Consider the following 14,403-nt stretch of genomic DNA (forward strand, 5'->3'; position numbering starts at 1 on the left):
AAAGTACACCACAATTAGCATACATGTATACCAGCGCATTGCCAAGCACGACATTCTTCTCCAACAATCTCTTACTGCATCCGGAGAGAGGCCCTCGCTTTGCAAGCGATGAAAACAGCCCAGAGCTTCGTGACCCTGCCCATGTCGGACACATCCTGCAATAAGTGCAGTCCAACCGACGACATCTCGGACTGAAAGCTCATCAACAACTTGTTGTGCCCTGACAAGTGAACCGCACTTAACATACATACTGGCCAACAAGCTCTATAACCTGCGAATTGTGTGCGGAGAAGATCGGGTAGCTTTTGACGGCGTAGTTTTTTTTAGAGCTTGTCAGCGCTGGTTTTTTTTTTTTTAGCCATGTGGGCTAACGAGAGGTCAGGAATTTGCCGTAGTTTTTTTTTAGAGCTTGTTAGCGCCGGGTTATTTTCCAAAAAATAGGAGCCACGTGGGCTATCGAGAGGTCAGGAATTTGGAATCGCCCACTACGCTAACGAAGTAAAGACGTCTGCTGTTGCGACGACCAAAGCGTCAACAGCGTTGGTGTTGGAGTTGGCGAGATAACAGAGCGCTGTTGCTTCTCTCCTGTGTCATGGCTTTGTAATTCAAATGCTCGCAGCACAGGTGCTACTTGCTTGGAAAAAAAAATTGTAATTAATGCTAAAGTGTCGATTATGTCCCTGAAGGCCGTGGCGAGGTATGCAAGAACTTTTTGAACTTCAAGCATGGCAAACAGCAAATACGAGTACGTGAAGTGCTTCGAAGTTGAAGATCGGTTGCTTCCTCTCACATGGATAGTCATAAGAATCGATGGTCGCTCATTTCACAGGTGCTCACACGATAGCTTAGAATGCCCATAAGTTCCTTCTATATCCGATGTGCATGACATTTAGCTGAGAATGGTTGAAAGCATGTAAATCCTCGGTTGAAGTTAAAGCAACAGATGTTGAGGGTGATTTGAAATGCCTTGAGTAGGTTTTGACGTTGCTGGATAGAACAGTGATCTGAAAGCACGTTGTTTGAAAGTTGTTGAAAACTCCAACTACCTTCATTTTTCAAAGAATGCCCACTGCTTCAAATGGGGTGTCGTAGGTTTGCTGAAGTTCATGATTTTCAAAAGCCGAATGACATTGATGCGCTCAACCTGATGAATGAGTGTGCCAAAGCTGTCATGGAGGATTTGCCAGATATTGTTTTCGCTTATGGCGTAAGTGATGAATACAGGTGATCTCTCATACCTTCAATCTTGGAAGTTACGCAGAGAATGAGTATTTACACAACTGGAGGATCACCTTATTGTTTGACATCTTATGCATCATTTGACCTTTTTCCTCTATTCATCCTTTGCAGTTTCGTGATTCGGAAAGAGAGCACTTTGTACGGAAGGAGATCCAGGTTCCTTTTTTTTGAGCCAACATTATGAATTTTTCTAGTGTCCTGAAATGTTTCACACGTGTTTATTGCGTAGGAGCCTTCAACAATTTACTAGTATTAAATTGTCTCAGAGATTTCTTCTCTTGGCCAATTTATGCAGCAAACTGGTATCGGTGATCGTCTCTCTTTTTGCAGCATCATATGTCTTCAAATGGCAGACTTTTTTCCCAGACAAAAAATTGCAGTACCCTCCTGCTTTTGATGGAAGAGCTGTTTGCTACCCTGAGGATAGCGTTCTTAGGGATTATCTTTCGTGGCGCCAAGTTGATTGTATGACCTTTGCCCAATGGCCAGGCCTACTTTCTGTCCATATCTTGTGAGCTTAACTTGATAACTTATCTTTTATGACAGGTCACATTAACAATCAGTACAATACCTGCCTTTGGAGCATGATAAAAGCAGGGAAAAGCAAGGATTGTGCGAATAATGAATTAAAGGTAGCAGTTCCATTTTAACATCAGAAGAAAGTGATCCTTTTCGTTCTTGTTTGTAGATTAATCAATACCATATGCCTTTCACGTTTATCATATTTATATGTGGGTTTGTGATCAAAGTTACAGCAAAAAGAGAGGTAAACATTGTGAGCACAATGAAATTGGAAACATATGAACCATCCCTATGTAGTTTGCAAACAATTGAAGCTTGACATCTTTGCTATGTTCTCATCCACGATGTAGCATTCTACGTAGTTTGCAAACTATTGAAGCTTGCCATCTTTGCTATGAACTCATCGCACGATGTAGTATCTGATGTCCATCTAGGACCCTTGTATCTTTGCGCCTCTCCTGCACCCTAGTTTCATGTGCACATGGCTCTATGTGCCATGTGGACTTGCTACTACTACGTCGTCGGAGCCAAGGTTTGTCTACCGAGTCCAAGGGATTTAGTTCCCACAATTTTGTGAACCTATTCGCAGGACTTGGACAAGTCCATTAGATAGGCTTTTCCAGTTTTGGAACCCTCTTGCATAAGTGGCTTTTACATGTGTTTGATATGTGTTGTTAATGTGAGAGTGAGCAGTGGGAAGAGTGTGAGCCACGCGCGCCGAAAACGCTGGAGAGAGAGAGAGAGAGAGAGAGAGAGAGAGAGAGAGAGAGAGAGAGAGAGAGAGAGAGAGAGAGAGAGAGAGAGAGAGAGAACACAAGTGTGCTGCAAATGATGCTCTCAATACACAATCTGAATGACTACAAGACCCTAAGCATTCTATTTATAGAATCTTAGGTTGAGGTAGGGCAAAATGTGTAATTGGTGCAAAAAACATAAAAGCCCAAAAATGGCTAAAAATGTGTGCACCCAGCTAGGCTCAGAAAATGACCGGCCGAGCACGTGCTAAAGTGTCCGCCCATGCAATCTACATGATGTGCGATGGGTGGCCAACCCGGGACGATCACTAGCCGTACAAAATGGCAAAGCAACGGTGGTGCAACTCTTAACACCCCCTCTCAGCATCGGATGCTGAGACAACACAGAGGATTCGAAGGTGAGAAGCCAAAGTCCGCTGAGGTACAGCCTTCGTGAAGATGTCTGCTGCATTGTCCGCTATAGGAACATACTCCAAATGAAGATCTCTAGCCAAAACCCGCTCCCGAACATAGTGGTAGTGCAACTCAATGTGCTTTGCCCGAGCATGAAAGATAGGGTTCTTGGCAATAGCAATGCAACTCTGATTGTCGCACAAAAGACGAGTCGTAGTAGTCTGGGGAAAACACAACTCTCCCAGTAATCTCTGTAGCCATATGGCCTCACAAGCAGCATAGCAAGCTGCTTTGTACTCCCGCCTCTGTGGAAGATAGCGCAACGGTGGGTTGCCGCTTACTGCTCCATGAAATGGGTCCCGAGCCGAGTCTGAAAACTACTCCTGTAGTAGAGCGCCGAGTATCTGGATTTCTTGCCCAATGTGAATCGCACCAACCAAGTAAGTGCAACCCTTGGAGCAACCATAGAACACACCATGGTCCAAGGTGCCATTGATGGACCGCAAAGTACGCTAGGCACATTTCCAATGTCATTGACGAGGTTGGGTGTTGAAGGAACCGAGGACAGAAACTGTGTAACAGATGTCTAGTCGGGAATATGTCAGCCATACGAGGCAGCCAACAACATTCGTGTACTGCTCCAAGTCAATCCGTGGGGAAGGATTGTGAAGCGATATGTTCTCTCTGGGCTCAAGAGGAGTGCCAATCGGTCTACAGCATGTCATCTGGAATCTCTCCAGGATAGCCTTCGCATACTTCCGCTGAGAAAAGAAGATGCCGTCTGGTGTCTGAAAAATCTCGATTCCAAGAAAATAGTCAAGAAGCCCAAGATCAGTCATCTCGAAACGCGTCTCCCTAGCTTTCATGTCGACTTGATCCTGCTGGTCCATGAGCCGGTGAAAATGAGATCGTCCACATAGACAATCACTATCGCAACCAAAGAACCATCAGAGACAACATAACAGTTGGAATCTGATGAGGTACGCCGTAACCCCAGCTTCACGAGAAACTGGTCAAGTGTGAGGTACCCTTGTTGTCCAGCCTGTTGCAGTCCATACAATGCTTTCCACAACTGATAGACCCAATCCTCCTTGCCCGGTATACGAAACCCAGGAGGTTGCTCCACATAAACTTCTTTATCCAAATCTCCATTCAGAAACGCACTTTTGACATCCATCTGGAAGATAGGCCAACCAAAGTTGGCTGCGAGAGCAAACACTGTGAGTATGATAGTCATGCGAGCGGTGAGAGCAAAGGTCTCGTCAAAGTCCACGCCTGGTCGCTGTGTGAAACCCCGAGCAACAAGTCTCGCCTTGTGTTTGTCGAGGGAACCATTGGCCTTGTATTTTGTCTTGAAAATCCATTTCGTAGAAACCACCTTCCGCTTGTTGGGCCTGGGAACCAAAGTCCTGATTTATTCCGCTCGACAGCGTCCATCTCTGTCTGCATGGCACGCTTCCAACAATCATGCTGGAGTGTTTCCTCCATCGAGGAAGGCTCAACTGGTGAAGCCTGAATCTGAGACATGAGTACAAAGGTCACGAACTCTGCGCCATCAGAAACCTGCCTGTCCTTGAGGCGTGCAGAACGTCGAGGCTGTCCAAGGTTTGGCGAGTTTGGTAACTTCGTGACTTCAGAGGAAGAAACCGTAGAGTAGAGCCAACCAGGTACTAACTTCTCCTTGTGAGGTGGGACCGCCTCCACCGAAGGAGAACTATCATCCACATCAGAATCGGAATCTGACATGGCATGATCGGGTGAAGTAATTGGCTGCGATGTCCAGGGTACTGGAACAGAAACATGGGTAGGATCAGGTGTAGGAGGCGGATAAGGAGGAGGTAGGGAAGGTATAGGCTTGGATGCTTCCCCCTCTGTAGGTGTGCTAAAGAGCTCCATGAAAGTCACATCACTACTAACTGTGGTGGTCTTGGCGTCAGGATCATAAAGCCGGTATTCATTAGACTCTCGTGAATAGCCCAGGAAGATGAGCTTCTTCGCCTTGAAGTCTAACTTCTATCGCTTCTCCTTTGGCACATGGACAAAGGCCGGACACCCAAAAACTCGAAAGTGTGAGACGGAGCGCTTGCGCCCGTAGTAAGCCTGATAAGGAGTCATGTCCCGCAAAGCATGGGTAGGAGAACGGTTCTGGATGTAAACCGCCATGTTGCACGCCTCTCCCCAGTAAACCTGGGGCAAAGAAGCATGCGCAAGCATCGCACGAGCCATCTCCATGATAGTCCGATTCTTCCGCTCAACAACTCCGTTCTGGGAAGGAGTGTAAGGAGTAGTTAGCTGGCACTGGATGCCCTTTGACTTGCACCACTGTGCAAAGTCCTTCGAGGTGAACTCACCCCCTCTGTCTAAGCGAATACATTTGACGTGCAAGTCCTTCTTTTCAACCATCGTCTTCCAATTTCGAATGAAACTGAAAGTCTCCGACTCGAGCTTTAAGAACGAAGCCCAAGTGTACCTGCTGAAATCATCCACAAGTACAAGCAGAAATTGTGAGCCAGAAAATGAAGGAGTGCTCATCGGGCCACATAGATCAATGTAAACCAGTGCACGTGGTGTCGAAGCTCTGTTGGATGCCTGCTTCGAAAAGGCAACCCTGTGTTACTTGCCCATCTGACAAGCCTCGCATACGCCTGATGAGGAGCGTATCGCTGGTAAACCCTCCACCATAGAGGTCCTAGCAGCCTGCGGAAGCTGCTGATAGCATAGATGTCCAAATCGTGCATGCCATAGAGAAGAAGACTCCGTGGTCCTAGTAAAAGAGCAGTGAGGCAGTATAGGGAACCTTTGCACTCACCGCGTGCAAGGATAGTACCTGTCGTAGAATCAGAAATTTGCCACTCCCAAAGTGTATATCAGCTCCCTGAGAGTCCAAACTGGACACAGAGAGGAGGTTGAAGGCCATGTCCGGAACGTAAAGCGCCTCCACTGAAGTGAACTTCGGGTCTGAGGTAGAACGAAAGAAGGTAATTTGGCTTGCGCCAGACACTGGAATCTCATGGTTGTCACCCATAGTGACGGTCTGCCCGTGAGTCTCCCTAAGAGAGCTAAACCCAAGTACTTGATTGCGATGTAGCAAGAGCGTGGTCCATCATTGCGACAAGAGCGGTCCCCGCCGTCTCGTGAGGCTACAACTGCAGTCGAGGCTGTCTGTTTCTCCCTGTTGGCCTCGTCGCGCTTCTTCTTGCGAGGTTTGGGGGACTCTGTTGCGGTGTCTAAATGCTGAAAACTGAAAACGCTGGTGCTTCTAAGTGTTCCATCGCGAAGGATCTGCAAAACGCTGAGGCTGATCTGCAAATCAAAAACGCTATGGCTGAACTGGAGTCTTGTTGCAAAAACGCTAGTGTTTCTGCTGGTCCTGCTGCTGTCGGCTGCTCTGCAATGCAAAAACGCCAGGGCTGATCTGGGGATGAAAACACTAGGTCCTTGCAGATGCAAAAACGCCAGGTCTGCTGATGGGGGTCTTGCTGAGAAGTTGCCTGTTGAACAAAGTGTTTCCGCTGCCTCTTTTGCCAGAAAGTGCTAGCGATAGGTTTTCTTATATACTTCACTTGCTAATTTGCCCTACCCAGTTCCCAACAAAAGTTACTTAAAAATAATAAGTGAAAAATGGCTAAAATAGGGAAAATTGGTCTATGCACTGTAAAAATGCTCTTGATGGGTTCTGACTGTAATCTGATGATCATGTTGTGTGCAACCAGAGGATATGCATCTATTCTAAGTGCCTGGATATGCACGGTCTGCGAACAGACTCACAAAAGTGCCAGAACACTTCCTAATCTAGACTGACTGAAATGGACTGAACCCTTGTCATGAAGTAGCTTGTCCATGTACACATAGGGTTAGATGTACACGTGACACTCTTTTTGAAGTTGCAAATGGTCAGACATTGTATGGACAATGTGAACGGTAGTTTCACCCGCGGACGGGAAGTTGGTCGGCAAGCGGGAAGCCCAAAGTGGGAAATTGCCTGTACACATGACACTCTTTTGGGAAATTGCATGTACACATAGGGTTAGATGTACACGTGACACTCTTTTTGAAGTTGCAAATGGTCAGACATTGTATGGACAATGTACGGTAGTTTCACCCGCGGACGGGAAGTTGGTCGGCAAGCGGGAAGCCCAAAGTGGGAAATTGCTTGTAAATGTGCCAAGTGGCTCATGCAGAAGAGCTAGCGCTCGATTTCTAGTTGGGAGACTCCTCATTTGCAATGTCACAGGTTAAGAGCTATTGACTGCAAGCTTTCCTCTCATGTACAGTGTAGTGCAAGAAGTCATGTCCTACACACCTTACTCTGCTCTCTCTCCCCCCTACGTGCAGTAATGTCCCTCAAGAGGGCTCTTCATTTGACTCATGTACAACTGTGTGGTCATATGCGTTTTTGCTAAGGCAAAAGCCTCTCTGAGTAGGAACAGGAGTAGCTGACTGCTGCTCCAAAAGCAGGCTTTGGTGAGGGTGATAACCTCACCGTGCAGGTGCGTTTTCAGTGCTGGTTATGCGCTGAATTTGGACTGTTTTTCAGCCATACAGATACTAGAACCATTGGGAACAGTGCCCCATTGATAGAGGACATTTTAGGGATTGTTTAGGGCTGTGAGAGGTACTTTGAGAAGTCTTGTTTTCCTTAGGCTTTCCCTTATTGTGCTTCATCTCTTGGGCGAGAGCAATCGCTACCGCTGTGTTGAGATCAATTGGATCGAACATCAAACTTGATATATTCGTCCAAACCATAAAGGAATGCCTCCTTGCGTTCAGCATCCGATTTGCGTAATTGGGTGCCGAGCTGTAGAACACGATTAGAGAAAGACATAATGGGCATACCATTTTGCTTGAGACCGCGCCAATCGTCCTTCAATTGTGCTAGGTACTGCGGTGGCTGTCACAAAGTGATGACGTGGCGGACAGCAAAAACCCTAAAATTCTTGCAAACCCTAATTTTTGCCAAAAACCCTAAATTCCGGAAATCGCGGAGGCGGATTATTAATTTTTTTTTTTTTTGTTGGAAAATGATGAGCGACTCGAATTTTGCTTTTGCTTTTTTTTTTATAAAAAAAAAAGAAAAGACTCTCTAAGAGAGAGAGAGAACTGATGCTTTTGATTTTAAAAGCTTTTGGGGCTCTGCTTTTGGGCATCCCTTGTAACCTTTAAATTAGTGGTGAGGGCCTCACTTCTCAGAGCATCTGGACGCAGAGTCTGAGAGTGAAACCCTAACCGCTCTCTTGTACTTTGATGATTGATTAATATAAAAAGAAATACCGAAAGGGGCGCCAGTCTTTGGGGCCAATATCTCTAGGCACGGAACTCCGCCGGGCCAGTGCAAATCTATTGTGATCTGTGAATTGTTTTGAAGTGGTTATTTGGTGCTGTCGCGGTTGATTCTTGACTTGGAGTGTCCAAGTTTGTTACAGTGGTATCAGAGCACGGCCGATTTCTCTTCTACGGGAAATCCGATCTCCGAATTTTTTTTCCGCGGCACCTATGGCTTCAGGCAATGATCAATCGACTCCCTCTGCATTTGGAGATGCGGGCTAGGATCACAACGAAGATTCAGGCAGAGAGTATGGCCCGCCTTGGCCTACTTAGGCGGAGCGGCGAGAGATAGAGCGTCGCCAGTTGATCAGCGAGGCAACAATGATGATGCTCAATTTTGCCAAGGACCCGAAGATGGAAAAATATATGAACCAGACCTCTTTGGAAGAGGTACTGATGGAGTGGCAGAGAACCACAACACCACTCCCGAAACCCGCTCTCAAGAAACCTTCTGCCTCCAAGAAATATACGGAGAAGGAACTGGAGAACGTGGTTGATGCACGGATTGCTCAGCTTTTCGACGTGCAAAAGAAAGGCAAAAAGCACGGCAAAAAGCAGAACAAAGGTACTGACTTCCCGGGATATTTGGGTCGTCAGTCGACATTCGACAAAGCAAAGAAACGGAAGAAGCGTGTTCGATTTGAAGGAGTACCCAGTTCTTCTTCTTCTTCTTCTGACAGTTCTTCTAGCTCCTCGGATTAGAGCGAAGAAGACAGAAAAAAGCAAAAAGCGAAGCAAGACACAAAGCTTCGGAACGGGCAAGAAAAAGGCAAAGAAGGCTACATCTCGCCCAGAGACTGACAGTTCTACTGAGGACTCGTCTACAGAAAGCTCAGATTCCGATGACGGAAAGTTTTATGCGAACAAGAAGAATTTTTACAAAGCCATCCAGTATGACTTTCTCGAAGATAAAAGCAAGAAAGTCCGAGAATTTAAGGAAGGTGGCCACTCGATCATGTTTGATACTTTTTCAGGATACTCAGATGCTTCGAAGGCTTTGTCTTTTATACAGCAGTTTGACATCGCTTTCGCGGGAGGACGCTATTCAGAGCACTCCAAGATTCGGAGAGCTGCCTCTTACTTTAAGGGGAATGCCCGTACTTGGTGGTCCACGCTTCTATTAAGCAAGATTGTGCCAGTTACATGGCTGAAATTCAAGAGGCTTTTTATTTCTTCTTGGTTGACTCAAGAGTTTGAGCGAGATATACGAGCTGCTTGGAACCATCTCCGGATGACCAAGAGCGATACAGTGAATTCTTATTGTGAAAGATTCTGGAGCTCTTTTCTACCCGCCTCTTCATTCAAGAAGATCTCATTCAGAGAACAGATTGAGCGGTTTACCTTGGGTCTACCTACAGAGATCCGAGACCACTGCTTGGAACAGAAGTCAGCTTCTATTGAGGAGTTGATGAGTCATGCGAAGCGGGGCTTTGCAATTCACTCTGGCAGTCTGACCTACCCCACAGATGAGGCCATGACACAACGAGCTGAACAGACTTCTGGGAATGAAAGTAGAATGAAAAAGAGCAACCCAGAAAAAAAAAAAGGATGCACGACCCAAGCTTACTCCCGAGGAGAGAGCTCCCTTCATCAGAGAGGGGAAGTGCTTTGGATGCGGGGAACATGGACATATTTCCGCAAAGTGCCCTGATAAGGCACAGAAAGAACAAAATGATAAAGACGACGACAGGTCTGAGAGTTCGAGAGCAGCTGAGGAATGTGGCAGAAAAGGCAGATAGAAAAGCAGAACTGGTACCACATGGCGTGGGACCTGCACCGAATCTAATGAATGAAAGTACAAACTTTGCCGCTTTCGGGGCAAAGTGAAGGATCAAGAAGCTCTTTTGAAGGAGTCAAGGCCAACTTCTTTTCACTTGGAATTGGCGGCTCGATTTGGAACTACGCCCGACAGACTCACGCCACAGGCGGAGGTAGTTCGACTGACACCCGGATGGGATGTTGCCATTACACCGAGCATTGGCAAACTTTGTTTGCAATGACAGGGGTGTTCAGGGCACGTGAGTGACGTTCTACTCGGGATCCCTTGGTACCACAAGAACTACGCCGTGGTTGACTACCGGGCCGAGAAAGCGACTTTGATAAATGAAGGGTTTAGAGATTGTACTTGATGAACTTCAGTTTTCTTACTCATTCTTTTGGGAGAACTGAACGATGGATAAAGGTTGAATATGTTTTGACCTGAAGAAAAGAACGCCAAGATTTTTTTTCTCCACGCTCATGCCGATTGCTTTTGAGAGGGCCTGAAGATCATACCATTGATTTGATATCTGGAAGCACGCCACCGAATCGGCCACCTTATCGTGTTAGCCGAGTACAGAATGAAAAGATTATGAACTCAGTGAAAGACCTCTTGGAAAAGGGTCTTGTCCAGCCTAGTACTTCACCGTATTGCTCTCCAGTGTTGTTGGTTTTGAAGAAAGATGGATCTTGGAGAATGTGCATCGATTATAGCACTCTCAACGAAATCACCATCAAGAACAGATTTCCGATTCCTAGGATCGATGATATACTCGACAGGTTACAGGGATCCTCATGCTTTAGCAGGATTGACTTGAAGAGTGGATATCATCAGATCAGGATAGCACCAGGAGATGTCTACAAGACAGCTTTTCGGACGACTTTTGGGTTATTTGAGTTTTTGGTGATGCCTTTTGGCTTAACCAATGCTCCTGCGACATTTAACCGGATGATGGACAGGATTTTTCGAGAGACAGGCTATTTGTTGGCACTTTCTTTGACGACATCATTGTTTTCTCCAAGAATGAGGCAGAACACAGAGATCATCTGCTTCAAGTCTTTCAGGCATTACGAGATCACACGTTAGTGATTAATGCAAAGAAAAGTGAATTTTTCCTACTAGAGATACACTTTTTGGGACACATTGTGTCAGCAGCAGGAGTGCGAATGGACCCGGCCAAGATAGAGACTATCCGTGATTGGCCCGATTTGAGGAATGTCCATGAAGTTAGAAGCTTCTTGGGACTGTGTTCGTACTACAGGCAGTTCATACGAAAGTTTGCAGAGGTTGCTTCCCCTTTGCATATCTTGACACAGAAAGGAGTACCTTTTTCGTGGGGACCCACAGAGGTGACTGCCTTTCAGACATTGCAAGAGAAATTCACTACTGGACCAGATTTGACTTTGCCGGACTTGCAGGAGTCATTTGAAGTATTTTGTGATGCTTGTGGTCGTAGTCTGGGTGCGGTCTTGATGCAAGAAGGCCATGTCATAGCTTACGAGAGCCGTTTGTTCTCTAGGCCGCAGATGACAGCACAGATCTATGGGAAAGAGCTCTTGGCGGTTATCCATGCTCTTACTCAGTGGCGGCATTACCTACTCGGAGCGGATTTTACTGTCTTTACAGACCATCAGAATTTGCGCTACTTCTTGTCACAGAAGCAGCTTTCGGAAAAGCAGATGCGGTGGGTGAACATCTTGTCACAGTTCCACTTCCAGATTGTCCATGTGCAGGGACAGAAGAATGTGGTGGCAGATGCTTTGTCTCGAAAACCGTTGGTTCTGGCTATTTCGGCGATACATCATAGGAGCTTCGAGGATATGGTCGATCAGTGTGCCACAGATACAGATTTTGCAGATATTTTCACACAGATACAGGATGGGGAGACAGTAGCTGGATACTCCCTTCAGGAAGGCTACTTGATGAAAAAGACTATGTTGTGCGTTACACAGCCGTTGAGGGAAAAGGTTATGACTGATTGCCACTGTCCACCTTTTACGGGTCACCGCGGCATTGCTACCACCATGAAAGGGGTAGAGAGAGATTTCTTTTGGCGGAGACTGAAGAAGGATGTGGAAGAGTTTGTGCGCAGTTGCTTGGTATGCCAGAAGGTCAAGTTTGACAGGCATAAGGCACATGGATTGTTACAGCCTTTACCCATACCCACCCGCCCCTGGGAAAATATTGAAATGGAAATCCTGAATATGATACTGATTTGTTCTTGACTTCTTGTGAGTGCAGGAACTGATAGCCGAAATGACTGCAGCATTTTGGTCTGATTGATCTCGAATAGACATGGTTGCAATAGGGGTTAGTCAATCGGACATCGATGAGGTCCCGATTGGACCTAGATGTGATTGCTAGCTACATTGCCGATAAATCATGGTCTAAGATCCGAATGAATGTTGAATGTCATGTGATGTCCTGTGATGTCCTGTGATGTCGTGTGATGTGACTGTCGATTTTGTACATGTGCTAGATGTGCGTTCCTAGTACGTAGGTACTAACAGTCAGTGTCTGCTAAGACGGTTTATGGCTTTTGTCGGTTTTGCAAGCGTAATCGCGGTCGATTACAATGCTTTCAAGAGGGGGGTATGTCTTAAAGTGATGACGTGGCGGACAACAGAAACCCTAATTTCTGCCAGAAACCCTAAAATTCCTGCAAACCCTAATTTTTGCCAAAAACCCTAAATTCCGGAAATCGCGGAGGCGGATTATTATTATTATTTTTTTTTTTTTGGAAAATGATGAGCGACGCGAATTTTGCTTTTTGTTTTTTTTATAAAAAAAAAAGAAAAGACTCTCTAAGAGAGAGAGAACTGATGCTTTTGATTTTAAAAGCTTTTGGGGCTCTGCTTTTGGGCATCCCTTGTAACCTTTAAATTAGTGGTGAGGGCCTCACTTCTCAGAGCATCTGGACGCAGAGTCTGAGAGTGAAACCCTAACCGCTCTCTTGTACTTTGATGATTGATTAATATAAAAAGAAATACCGAAAGGGGCGCCAGTCTTTGGGGCCAATATCTCTAGGCACGGAACTCCGCCGGGCCAGTGCAAATCTATTGTGATCTGTGAATTGTTTTGAAGTGGTTATTTGGTGCTGTCGCGGTTGATTCTTGACTTGGAGTGTCCAAGTTTGTTACAGTGGCATAAACCGCGTCTTGAGCTTGTCTTGGAAGTCGGCCCAATTGAAGGAAAGGGGCGCATCTTCATCGGCTGCCTCTAGGTGCGCGGCCAACTGTGCCTCTTGCCATGCGTGGTACCAATTAATGGCATCACCGGCAAGGTACATAGCTGTCGTCAAAACCTTGCTATTTCCTGTCTTCATAGTTGTCGCAAATTAAGCATTAAATTGATGCAACCAAGAATGAATAATAGTAGTATCCATCTTACCGTCATACTTACTGAATGTCAGCTTCTCTGTGACTGGGTTGTTGGAGTCTGAATCTTTGCTTGTGCTACTTGATGAACTACCAACTTCTTTGATCGGCTCGGACTTCGAGGTGAGTACCTGTAGGACCAACTCTTGTATGCGTTGGTCTCTTTGCGTCTCACGCTCTAACTCCAAGGCCGCTCGTCTTTCTTTGCACTCGCGATCCAATGTTGCCTTTCTTTCTTTGCGCTCGCGATCCAATTCTGCCTTTCTTTCTTTGGCCGCCAAGCGCGCTTGCTCACGCTCACGCTCCAAGGCTATCCTTCTGTCGTTGGCCGCCAAGCGCTCACGCTCCAAGGCTAACCGCTCGCGATCAAAGGTGGCGTGTTGTGCCTCTTGTTGTAGCATCACGTCCATCATCGACTTGACCAAAGCCTCCATCGGATTTGGTGCAAACCGTGGCGTAGATGGGAAAGGGGGAGGGTCGGAAAAACCTCCTGGTGGGGAAAATTCTTCACCACCCTCATGCTCATCAACTTCATGCAAAGTATCCATTCCGCTTCGGGTGATGACCATACACTAGATCTTGGGTTCGTAAGTTCACGAGGAACTTGGGGTCTTGAGGTTCTTGGGTTCTTGGGTTCTTGAGGTTCTTTCTTTAGCTTGCAATCTGTGTTAGAGAAGGATCTTCTCTTACCCGAGTTCTACTCTTTCCTGCGGGCACCCCTTGGCGGCCTTGCGCTCACACCAATGTTGCTTTTTCCCACCTCACGTTGATTGGCCGGCCACTAAGTGCACGGTCCGCTCTCAATGAGTGAAAAGAGGCACAAGGGGAGGCTGGACAAGCCCTTCTTTCTTGGGATTCCTGTCACTCTTCAAAAACACGATTAGGAATCGACACGCCCTAGAGGACTTGGGTTACGTGCGACCGCAACAACAAAAAAAAATTCTTGTGGTTCTTTCCTAGAGTGATACAGAACACTGTCAAAGCTCTGATACCAATGTAAGGTGCAACGGAAGTGAATGTTGAACTTTGCTCA

At 46.4% G+C, this 14,403-nt stretch overlaps 1 protein-coding gene across 1 annotated transcript in view; it reads left to right on the plus strand.

The window, feature by feature from the left end:
* Nucleotides 1-453: 453 nt before the first annotated feature.
* The window catches only part of LOC147436050 (uncharacterized), a 91,145-nt gene continuing 77,195 nt past the window's right edge, over nucleotides 454-14,403 (plus strand). The window contains exons 1-5 of the mRNA XM_086488948.1: nucleotides 454-829; nucleotides 1,093-1,224; nucleotides 1,351-1,395; nucleotides 1,535-1,704; nucleotides 1,786-1,871. Coding sequence (XP_086345074.1) covers nucleotides 726-829; nucleotides 1,093-1,224; nucleotides 1,351-1,395; nucleotides 1,535-1,704; nucleotides 1,786-1,871 — 537 coding nt within the window. The 5' untranslated portion in view covers nucleotides 454-725. The remainder of the gene's footprint in view (nucleotides 830-1,092; nucleotides 1,225-1,350; nucleotides 1,396-1,534; nucleotides 1,705-1,785; nucleotides 1,872-14,403) is intronic.

Source organism: Adiantum capillus-veneris, chromosome 18, assembly GCF_014529385.1.
Source record: "Adiantum capillus-veneris isolate H3 chromosome 18, ASM1452938v2, whole genome shotgun sequence".
Taxonomy (NCBI): Eukaryota; Viridiplantae; Streptophyta; class Polypodiopsida; order Polypodiales; family Pteridaceae; genus Adiantum; species Adiantum capillus-veneris.